Source organism: Chaetodon trifascialis, chromosome 6, assembly GCF_039877785.1.
Source record: "Chaetodon trifascialis isolate fChaTrf1 chromosome 6, fChaTrf1.hap1, whole genome shotgun sequence".
Lineage (NCBI taxonomy): Eukaryota > Metazoa > Chordata > Actinopteri > Chaetodontiformes > Chaetodontidae > Chaetodon > Chaetodon trifascialis.
Genome location: NC_092061.1, coordinates 2,837,918 through 2,850,300, shown reverse-complemented (window position 1 = coordinate 2,850,300; position 12,383 = coordinate 2,837,918). Strand labels below are relative to the sequence as shown.

At 46.4% G+C, this 12,383-nt stretch overlaps 1 protein-coding gene across 1 annotated transcript in view; it reads left to right on the top strand.

Moving 5' to 3' along the window:
- The window catches only part of rimbp2b (RIMS binding protein 2b), a 75,345-nt gene that overhangs the window by 28,284 nt on the left and 34,678 nt on the right, over positions 1-12,383 (top strand). Inside the window, exon 5 of the mRNA XM_070963773.1 lies at positions 10,996-11,079. Within this exon, the coding sequence (XP_070819874.1) occupies positions 10,996-11,079 (84 nt within the window). The remainder of the gene's footprint in view (positions 1-10,995; positions 11,080-12,383) is intronic.

Below are 12,383 nucleotides of genomic sequence, written 5' to 3'. Positions count from 1 at the left end.
GTTGCAGTAACGCTGGAGATCTCACAACTTTCTTCATTTGCAATGATTTGGTTTATGATCGCACGCCTGCAAAACTAATTACATCGTAATAACATTCCCACGCTCACCTGTACATTGTGTTATTGCTAAGTAGCAACTGTTAGCATGCTAACATGCTAAACTGAGAGAACGAGCATGTTAAACATGCACCTGCTCAATGTCGTTAGTGTTGTCATTGTTAGCATGTTTCCATGCTTGTGTTAGCATTTAGCATAGCTTTACAGAGCCACATGCTGTAGCCTCTTGTTTGACAGTACAAATATACTGAATTTATGAATTGTAACACTGTTCAATTAATCGATCAAAATGCCCTTGATGGCTTAATGAAATAACTGCATGCACAAACGAGGCTGACACACACGCACACACACGCACACTCTGGCACTCTTACTTTGTGTGTCGGGTCTGTTTGCTGTCTCTCGTCTTTGTATTTGCCTCTTTGCCGGTTGTGTTTTCCTATCGCTTCCCTACAGATTGTATTGCAAACATTATGATGATAATAGAGCTGAATCAAATTTGTCTGTATCCAGCGCTGACATTATTTAGCTTCTCCATCTGACCACTTGTGTGATTTGGCACTTGGATGCTGTAGACAGCAAGTCCTCGCTCAGGTAATGACCAGTTATTGAGCGTCCTGTAAATTGGCAGTGATGGTCAGAGAGCGTCCCCCGGATGGGAGGCAAAGGCGTCTGTTTGGGCTGCGATTGTGCCAGACTCCTGTGGGGTGAGAGCCTCACTCTTTATCTCCTCCTGGGCACCACCTGTCTTACATTACTGGACACGGCATCTCTTCACCCACACCCCAGTGTGAAAACTCTGCACATCAGAGGCTGACTGGTTTTGCTGAGGCCAAAAGCCAAGTCTGACACCTCATGATAATCGATTCGCAGACAGGCAGCCTTTTTAGCTCCCACGCTTACAAGCAAATGATGCTCTACGCCGTGCCACGTACGACCTTCCCCTACATTTTCCTCTTCCTCTGGCATTTAAGACCCATTAATGGACACCTCTGTGGGGCCAGGCTGACAGCAGCTGCTCGGTGTTGAGGAGTGGGCCGAGGGAGGGATGTTGAGGCCTGGTGTTGAGGTTTAGGTTAGAAAAAACAAGGATCTGATGAGTCTCCATCTGAATTAAAGCTTTTGACTGTTTACAGCAATGTTGCACAAACTGTATTTTGCCAGCAGTGAGTTTGTTCCCCTTTGACAAAGCATATAAAAGTTAAGGTGTGCTCATTATATTAGTTTTGCAATCTGGAGAGCAAACTAATTGGCCACCAGCTGTTCAAGTGTAGTTAATGAATGGAAAGGCGATGGAGATGCATCTTCCCTGCATCCAGTGCTGCTCCTCCCTGCAGGATGGAGCAGCATATGTGTGTGGCGCTGGCTCAGGATCAAAGTGGGAGACAAGCCACCTCAGCTGGTGACAGCCACTTCGCCTGCAACGGCCCGAGCTCTCAGGAAGATGCTTAAATTAGCAGCAGCCACTGTAGAATTAGCGTTTGCTCAGTTTTTAATCATTAGCTGAATTGAGCTTTGAGCTGAGGCAAAGAAAGGGGAAGCACCACGAGAGCGTCTTCTGGTTGGAGGAGCCATGAATCACAAAATCACACCAGCATCAACACAGAGGTGTTGTTGCTGTCTGATACAGCAGAGCACAGGTGCTAATCCAATGGGTGGAAGAGAGAATCTCTCTGCTCCTGTGGCTCCTCAGTCATTTTAGAAATTACAGGTGTACATGAAGTTATTGGGCATAATTGTCACAGCTAATGGCAAACAGTCCTGTGTGAGCCAAAGGCTGCACCAGTCTGGATCTGAAGGATCACTGTGTATACCTCGTAATTATCCATCTTAGCCTACCTTGACATCTCATAGGTCAGTGATTTTGCATTACCAGGGACATTGGGATAACACTGGATCAGAACAAATAGGACAGCATGTAATATTTTGTGTTATAATCAGCTTATCTGGTTGAGGCCCAAGTGCGCAGACAAACAGGCAGCCTGGTTCGATGTGAATTAATTTGATCATGGCAGGTTTGTGAGATTCTCTTCCTCTGTTGGCTTCTGACTGAGAGGGGCGCAGATGTGAGAGCACAGCTCCCTGCAGACGGGGAGTCAGCGATGCTGGCAAAGCCACGACGGCGTGAGAGGAAAGATGGCTGCTCCTTTAACTCACACCTCTTAACTGCTTCTTTTATATTTCATATTTGTGTGCCGTTAGCCATTAACCTTTTGGATAGTGATTGCAGAGTACAACCCAAACATACGGCAGAACAACGTCATTCATTAAGCTTTTAACATCGGCCAATATTATTTCTTCGCAGGTTTGAAATTTAGCATCTAATGATTGCTAAGCGTACACTCAAGACAAGATTTAAAATAATTTTGTCATTTGAATCCTCTAATTAAGGTCTGTAACTGCCGAGTCGTGCGCTCTCTGTCTGCATCTGTGACCACGAGGCCGTTAAGAGAACAAACAGAGGCCTCTGCTGTTAATATGTTAGCTGCGCCTTGATTTCCTGTGTGTACAGTTTCATGGTATCAGTGGGTCTTGATTCATTTGTTCTCCTGTTTGTCCTCCTGCTCAGTTTCCAGCGTTCACTCTGCCTCCTGAGGCTTGAACGCAGCTCAGAGAACAGTCCATCACCTCGGTGGCTCGTCTACCTCCACGGCTACTGGCCGCCGCTCTGACACCAAGCCAGCCGTGAAACGGTGGCTGTCTGGGCGCTTCGAGATGCTGCAAATCTCTCGTAAAGGTTTTATTATTTTACTTATGCTTTGTGTACTTACTGTAAACAGCCTGACCTTCAGCTGAGGCTGATGACCTCTGTCAAAATGTTCTAATGTGAGCGCAAGCGGAGTCTGGTTCTCCATATGTGCTTTTTGGAGCTTGCACATTATTTTAGCCATTCATTTCTGTAAAATGCATCTGAAAAAAAGCTGTTTTTAGAGGCGCTTGTTTGGGATTGACACCCAGCCTGTGAGTGAGCGCTGTCTGCAGGTGTAACGGGTACATTTAGGACCCAATCACAGTAACACCAGAGCACAGGTATAGCTTGTAGCAACTTTAGTTTGAGGCTTGGCAGAGACAGATGAAGATCAGTGATCAGTTCAGAACTATAGACTCTCAGTGGAAAACAGATTCTCTTGAAATGTTTGGTGAGCCAAACACTAAACAGTCACAGGCAGGCAAACATCCAGGAAGTGCATCACATCAAATTTTAGAGTCTCGTTAAGTGTTTGGTGGTGGAGACAAAAGCTGAGATGTTTACCAGAGGACAGGAGAACAGATGTGGTCAAAGGCAACGAGAGAAAGAGTCCTGCATGGAAGCAAAGACCAGTCTGAGTGAGTGTAGGAGGGCAGCGTAAATACCAGACTGATTGGGAATGAATCTCAGGTGTGTGATCAGGTGAGTGGGCAGGTGGGCGTGGCTGGCAGGGGAGTGAGAGTGGAAAAGTACTGACTGAGCAGGTGAACAGGAGGAAGGAAATGGCAGCAGGTAACTGAATACACTGTGACTGCAGGCTGAACGCTGGTTTTGGAACGCTCCATGATTGGGTGTGAAAGGGGCGTCCTGGGAAGGCTCAGTCGTTCACAGCGAGGATGGAGTGAGTTCACCACTTTGTGAACACATGATTGGATGAAGGAGATGAACACATGGACTTAGACACTTCAGGAAACTTCTCTTCTGTTCTTATTTCTGTTTTTTTTTTTGGAATCTGGGTTGTAGATGTTTGGATGTCCTCCTGGCATGTTTTGTTCCTTGTTTTAGCGCATTCAGCTCGTGTGTGTGTGTGCGTGTGTGTGTGTGCGTGTGTGCGTGTGTGCGTGTGTGTGTGTGTGTGTGTGTGTGTGTGTGTGTGTGTGTGTGTGTGTGTGTGTGTGTGTGTGTGTGTGTGACTAAGCGAGCTGTGAACCTCTGAAGCTCTGTAGCAGTGTGCATTATGATCTCTAATGAAGAAGAATAACACGGCTTTGACAACACACCTCCTCGTCTTTGCGGCGCCCAGAGTCAATCCCCAAAGTTTACGGTTCATTTCATAAAATAACTTCCTGCCCACACACACATGGACTTTCTCGCACTGTGTACTGTGCAACTGAGGTCTTGGTCAGATGAGTTCTCTCTAGACAACAGCACAATAAAAGCTGCAGAGGTGTTTACGGCAACCGTCTTTTGTCTGCGCCGCCATGACAGATGAAGGTTACCATGTGAACTGAATGACAGTCTGCACAAGCTTGGCCAGCAGAGCCAGCTGGGCGTGAGTAAGCCTCTGTGTCTGAGTGGGCAACAGCAGTGGGCTTCCAGCATTTGCTTGGTTGCAGCAGTAATCATCAGATGTTCTCTGTGGACCTTTTAGTCAGCGAAATGGTCTCAGCTGCCAAAGCACGAAAATAAAACCAGTTTGTTCTCTGATCATACAGTAGTTTCTCTGTGTAACGGTGCATTATTGAATCCAGCATCGTCACAGGGAAATGGATAGACATCAGCGCAGTGCACAGCGCCCTCCTTTATCTCTGGAGGAGTCTGTTGTGCCTGCATGAGTCATTGTTTAGTTTCCATTAAGGTAAAAGTCTCATCTGACATCTTTGTATTCATGCAGTGGGATTATCAGATTTACGGTCCTCTCTCTGGGGCCTCCCATGCACACTGAGCCTCCTCTTTCAAATTGGCCCTATATTCCAACAATCTTACATTTTATTATAGAGCCTGCTGTCCCCTCCTTTGTGCTCGGCTCCTGTCAGCCTCCTTTCATCACTCCTTTAATCACACAGGCCTGTGATAGTAGCAGAAGAGTTCCTCTTTCTGTTCTTCTCTCTTGTTTCCGTTCGTTGTCCTCTACCCTGCCTTGTCTACAGCCTCCCCCCTTCTTCTCCTCCTTCTCCTCCCTTCGGTAGCGTCGTGTTAGACTCGTGAGACATCAGCAGGCAGGTAGTGTAGGCTCAGCGAGGTCAGACCCCGGTGATAGTGGCAGCTTCATTTCTTATTCTGCAGCACGCCAATGCTTGTGGATGCTGGCGGCGAGGAAAAAGAGAGAGAAAGAATGAGAGGAAGTGGAATCCAGACTAGGCTACTCCTTTTGCCACTGCTGCATGATGCTTAATATGCCTGATCGAGGACGCCTCGCTGAGGTCTTATACCCAGGACAGAATGCTGCAGAGCTGAGGAGCTTAGACGGTAAATCCTGCCTCTATCCCATTTTTCATTTTGTCCATTCTCCCTTCTTTTTCATTTGCATTCATATCTGGGCCTCGCCGCCTGTGCATATCTCTCATGATCATACCTTCATTCACTATCACTCTTTTTCCTCTCACCTCACTCTTTACCCTTTCCTTTCTGCTCCTCATGTCATTTCTTTCTGGGGCGTGTGTGTGTGTGTGTGTGTGTGTGTGTGTGTGTGTGTGTGTGTGTGTGTGTGTCCATGTGTGTGTGTGTGTGTGTGTGTGTGTGTCCATGTGTGTGTGCATGTGTATTGACCTCTGGGAGTTACGCTTGTTTTTCCTGTAAATCTGTGATTCAGCAGTCAGTCTGCACATTGCTGTGCATACACATGCATGCGCGCGCGCGCACACACACACACACACACACACACACACACACACACACACACACACACACACACACACACACACACACACACACACACACACTTGCAGGCGGCAGACTAGTACAGTATTAGTGGAGTGCAAGCATCTGTGCCTGTGTGCACAGACTTAAGCTGCAGGGGTTATGTAACTTACTCTGCCATTTCAAATGATTTGAAATCACAAGTGCTTGCTGTGCTGGACTAGATTACTGTGTGTTACTGTGCGTATGGGCTGCCAGTACTGTATATGCAGTATATTCATATGCTACATGACGCTAAGTGGAAGTAGCGCTTGGGTGTTGAGTAACAGAGGGGAATCCTCTCTCAGAGACCCTGACAGCGCTCGGCATTGGTTGTCTTTCCTCCAGCCTCCTAATGGCCTTTCATGCTGCATCCTGGCTGGAGAAGAAACACATGATAACAAGAACACAAACAGTGCTTACAGGAAAAAGGTGTCTCAGGACAATATATACATATCTCAGGGAGCACCACTGGCATTTTCAGAGGCTACAAATTAGCAGCCTGTGCCACAGTTAGCGGTGATGTCCTGTTTGTTTCTGACTGTAACTGCTCCTTTTCTTCAGGGAGGCCATCAGTTTTATGATAATGTAGCTCAGCTGAGCTGTAGCAGCCTGTGTATTAGCATCCAGCGTCGTCATTAACATGTGAAGTTAACCTGCGAGATTTTTCCAGAAGAAGAGGCTGCTTTAAAGCTCCTCCTGCAGCAGGTCTAACTCCTGTGCATATCTGTCTCTGTCTGATATCTCCATCGGATATGTTTGCACAGAATCACCCCCCCGGTAGAAAACGTTTGCAGTTTTTTTCCTCAGCCATAGGCGGGATTATTACCCATCATTACGCATCATGCATATTCAACACAACAAGGGATGAAAGACAGGGAGAGAGAGAGTAATGAGGTTACCCCTGCTCGCCAGAGATTATACACACAGCTCTCCCAACTACAAAAGATCAGAAGACCGAATGCTGAGAATAGGATGGGGAAAGCCTTCTGTGTTAATTACTCATTACAGGAATAGTACTGGAGTATTTGAACCTCATTTCATCAAGATGTTGCTGTGCATTGAGCTCACAGTGGAGAGTCGGCAGCAGTGAAGATAAACCGCACATGTTCACGTATACGCTGCCGCCGTGTTGTCCCCGGGGAGCTCTCCATGGCGCTCAACACCAAGACGCCTTTTTTCAGAGTTTGCAGCTGAGGCTCGGCTGCCTTCTCTTCCTGCTTTCTTTCCCGAAACATTTACCAACCTCTATAGCTTTTCATGCTTGTGTAGTGAGCGAGAAGAAGAAGTGAGCCCGGGTGTGTTGTGTGAGTTCATTTGTAGAAGGAAGGCTGCATGTTGGTAATGTGCAAAACATACCGTCATTATTCAGTGACAGACAGAAAACGCTAACAAGGCTAAAGCAGTGTTTTGCAGACCTTATAATGAAATCTGAAAAAAGTGGTCAAGATAATGATTTTCAGAGACGTTCTGCCATTAAGCCCAATGTGAAATTCCTGCTGCATATGCTCCATGAGAGACATGGGGGTAGTCCAAGTTGCTGTGGATGCACCTCTCTGCATGCATTTGCATTAGTGCCACTGAGGCACGAATGCTAGATGGAGCCTAAGGGGACGCTCTTCCTCATCTGTCTTCATCTGCTGTGCAGTAAACGCCTCTTCACTTATACAGGAGCTCATTACTCACAATGGCAGCCATTTGAATCTTTTATCAGAGGGATTTTTAATTGAACATTGGCAAATGTGCTCCAAACAAATGGGCCTCAGCAAGCCGGAGAGCCGTGTGTGTGTGTGTGTGTGTGTGTGTGTGTGTGTGTGTGTGTGTGTGTGTGTGTGTGTGTGTGTGTGTGTGTGTGTGTGTGTGTGTGTGTGTGTGTGTGTGTGTGTGTGTGTGTGTGTGTGTGTGTGTGTGTGTGTGTGTGTGTGTGTGTGTGTGTGTGTAATATTCATTGTGTGTGTTGTAGCCTTCTGGTTGTGAACACTGTACACATTAGATACCAGCCCACACAGGAGATGGCGAGCTGTCAGCAGAGGCTCTGTGTGCTTCACTCAGAGGAAACATGCTCCTGTATGTCATGCATATGTCGACTTTTTGGGGCAATCTTTTCTACTCTTTTTAACGTTTCATTCATCTCTGCGTGTTCGTCTGTTGGCTGAGCAACGACTGTGGACTCCCAGCTGAATCAGTATCATCTATCAAACATGAATGTGACAGCATTCGTTTTGTTTGTCTGAAATAAAAGCAGCGTTTTCCCACTTTTTAGCAGATCGACTGAGCATGAACTGGAGGCTGGAGATTCCTCCTTTGTAAAGCATTTGCTTAAGAAGTGGACTCACCCCCCCACATTCTTACAAATTAACCTCAGTTTTATCTTAAACTTGAGCTGAATTACAACCAATATACCTTCTAACTCGTCCTCCTAAGTTTGTATTCAATCATGAAATCCTCATTTCAGACGACATCATGTGCATTTTCTACATCTTTCCATCCGTGTCAAGGCTTTAGCCCTTCAAGGGATAGAAATGCTGGAGCACATGCTCGCACATACATGTAATTGAGCAGGAAGTAAGGCTACAGCTACGAGAGATAAGGGGTCAAAGATTTAATCATACCAACCGTCTCTCGCCTGGAGTGAAACGCCACAAGGTTACAGAGCTGGAAAGGGTCAAAGCTTGTTCCTCCTCACTCCACTCGTCCTGTTCTCTGACCTTACCGCTCGCTGTCTTATTAAATGTTGTCGGCGGTTGCGGGTCAAGAGGGGAACCAGCTGATGTAGCAGAACAAAAACCTCTTCCATTTGAATGGATTCTGATACATGTTCAAAGTCAGACCGAGCTGAGAGCGATTCCCTGATGAACTGCACATTCATGCATCCTCACATGCTGCATGTATTGTGTGCTGAGGGCTTCTGGTTCCTCCGCTCGTGCTTATTTTAGTCCTGTGCTCAGGGACACGTGGTGCCATGCTACCAGAGTGTGTGTGTGTGTGTGTGTGTGTGTGTGTGTGTGTGTGTGTGCATGTGCATGTGTGTGTGTGTGTGTGTCCACTGGTAGCACACACTGACACAGATAAAATCCTGTCTAATTCTATACCCTAATCTTGGAACATCCAGCCGCACATTCACTCCCATCAATAGCGAGGATGTTCCTCATCCACTGATGGAGAGCTCAGTCTGCTGATAAACGGAGGGTCTGCCTGTGATGTAACACTTTCATGTGTTTTAACCTGTAAGAGCAGTGCAATAGTTGGCTATGCAGTCAATGAAAGCCCACACAGGAGCGGTTATTGTCTGTTTACATGGATACACCCTTCACATCAGAGCATATCAGCCTCCTGATTGGAGTGGGGCCTCAAAGAGATGCAGCATCTCCAGAGCAGAGCAGATCTCACAGGCTGCTTTGATGGGCATATCCCATTTGTAGATGTCTGCCTTTACTGGAAACTGTGGCAGTCTTTAGTCGTGTTTCGGCTCTAATCGCGCACTGCGAAGAAAGCTGAACTTCTTTTCATTGTAATTCCAGCAAACACAGCCTCCAACTGTCAGCTCAGTTAAATGGCTGCTTGATGGAAACATAACAGACATTCAGACGCTTCAGGAGGGGACAGGCGCTGCTTGATCCTTATTTTATGACAAACTGACAGACTGTGATCTGCAGTACATGTGCAAACATATTCAAACCTTTAACTTTGATCAGTTACATTCATTTATATGAGAGACGGAGAAGACTTTTGGACATATTTCAGCCGTACAAACACAGGTGTAGCTAATAACTTTAATTAAGGCTGCATTCCGTTTAGAAGTATCAGTGCGAGGCCTCTGCTGTTGTGCATGCTGCCTGACGGAGCCTTGAATGGAGCAGAGCCATCGTTAAGGTCATTAGTCACACCTGTGCTTCTCCTAAAAACCTCAAAACCTCACACTCAACAGCTAACACCTTGGAAAAAGACAGATCGAAGGAAAGCCTCGTTAAGGTTGTGTAATGTTTTTTAACAAACTGTGGGAACTGAATGGTTTTCATGACATTATTCAACCTTAAAAGAGACGTTAGGTGTCGGCTCCTGCGTCAAACAGGGACCCACTTATAGAAAAAACTGCTCCAAAGCTCTGCTAGAGGTCAGAAACTCCACAGGGAGCCTTTAATAATGTTAATAATGCTCTGTGCTCCAGTTAGGAGATTCAGGTCTCATGCTGCCCAACTAGCTTAGCTTTACAGGGACGCTGACATAGAACAGAGCCGTCGCTAACGTCCTTAATAACACCTGTGCTTCACCTGCTACGACAGGTACACATCAAACAGCATGTGAAGGATGGAGATACAAGAGACTCAGAGCAAAGCTAAGTTTTCAGCACATTAGAGGTAAAACTACTGACGTTCAGCCTCAGCTGCCCTTTGTGTTTAGCTCTTGCTAGCAATGTTAGCATGCTAGCACTCTTAGCTAACAGCTAACATCATAATGGCTAAACATCAGAAGAAAGAAGAAGAAACGTACTTTATTTATCACGTCACACAAGTGAGTTATACTACACGCCATGCTTCTCGTGAAATTATATTTCCGCATTTGACCCATCCTTGGACTGTCGATCCTCCACGGCAGACCAGGAGCGGTGGGCTGCCAGCTGCCAGCCGATGCTGGTGCCCACGCCCGGGGACACATCTTTTTTTTTGTCACCATTGGTCAGGTGGTGATCTTCTTGCATGTTTTTAGTGGGGGTTATTACAGAGGAAAACCCGGGTGAACACGGGGAGAACATGCAAACTCCACACAGAAAGGCCCCCTTTTTTCCTCGAGCAGCAGCACCAAAGGCATGGTGGAGGACACGCCACCAGCACCACAGTGGGATTCGAACCGGGGACCTTCTAGCTGTGAGGCGACAGTGTTACCACTTGAGCCACCCAAAAAAAAGCATGCTAGCCTCGTAGCTGTGAGCGTGCTAGCTGAGTTCAGCCTCACATGGCTGTAGAGTCGCTGCAGTTTGACACTGATTTAAGGCTTTTTAGATTTTAGTTTGATCCATTTCATCACATTATTCCTGGAGGACCGCAGCCTCCATCCTCAACATTTGAACCTCATTCCTGCCTCCTGTCTGCTTTCTGACAGCAAAAACATTTTGTAATATCTGTTAGATAATCTCTGGGAGTCTCTCTGTTGCATGCACACACACACACACACACACACACACACACACACACACACACACACACACACACACACACACACACACCTAAATACTGCTGAATAATGAAATGCAGCAGCTCCCTCTCTGCCTGCCGACTCTCACTGAGTTCTATGAGGAAGCTCGTGTTCCTGACAAACCATAGCAGCTGTCCTCTGCTTTTTTTCTCTCCCCAGGAGACAGAGATCAGCACCAGAAGGAAGGAGTGTGAAGCACTCGAGGCGGAGGTGAAGAAAAAGAATCAAACATGTCAGACTTTGGTAAGTGTTCCAAAAATACACGCCGGCCTCCGAGCGAAAGGACGGAGGCTAAAATTGATTTGTACCTGAGAGCCTCGCCTGCTATCATCACACACAAACGTCCCCGGAGAAAACGAGTGACGCTCTGCTGTAATGACAGCCTGCTTCTCAGGCCGCCGCGACTGAGATTGAAAAATGAGAGCAGTTAAGTGCAAGTTGCAGCATCTGTGTGTTTGGTTTTGTCAGCAGAGGGAGAACATTTGCGAATGAGAGATGGACTTTGTGGCAGTAATCATTTCAGCGCGGAGGAGTGATGTATGCAAACAATGAACTTTACAAGTGGTTTCCTCACACTGTGGCTCTGCTGCTTTCTGTTGTGTACACTGCTGTTGTTTAAGTACACAGCAGTACACAGCAGTACTGGAAAAGGTCAGCGATACGTTACATGAGTCTTGGAGTTTCATATAGTGCTCGGCGCCTTTTGAAGGACGTTTTCTCACAATGCCCCAGAAATGTCATTCTGTCTGCTGGAGTGGCCTTGACTCCAGACAAAAGGCAAAGAAACGGAAAAGCAAGAGGAGTTGGAGAGAACCTGCTGAGGAGGAAGAAAAAGACACTTCTTTATTTTACACGTCTTGACATTTTATCTCAGGGTTCTTTTAAAGCCCACTCAAGAAGAAAAGAACAAGTCTGGAAGCTGATGAAAATTCTGCATGGCTGATAACAATAATAGTATTAATAAAAACAATACACTTAATTTGTAAACAAGACAATTATGCAAGAATTGCTGCTAAAGGAGTCACATTCAACGGCTTCACATAGAAAAGACAGAATTAACATAAAAACAGGGATGGAGTAAAACCCACTCGATGAAAATAAAATAAAAGTAAGGATGAAAATGGAAACATCAAAGGTCTCCACACTCTTTTATTCCCGTCCTACAGTGGCAGTCATGTGCCTGTGTGCACACTCAACCAATCAGCACCTCCGAAGCCAACAAGCATAACAGAGCCTCCCAAATTCCCGGTGGACACAGATTCACTGAAACACAAATAGCTGCAACAAGTTGAAATGCATCTATTTCATCAAGATGGACTCAAGTGCTGAGACCAGTTGTTTACTGGTGTCTCACGGCCAGCAGCCGCAGTGTTTTCTGTTGGTTTGGGTGGTTGAACAGTTTTCCCTCTTGGGCCACTGTGGCTGTTCATGTTGAATGTTGGATTTCCTGAAGTGATGCAGTGTTGACAGGTCGCAGAAGGCGGTGTGTGTTCAGCCCTTATTGTGCGCTGCAGTAACGGCTGACCAGCAGCGGCAGGTAGCGGTCC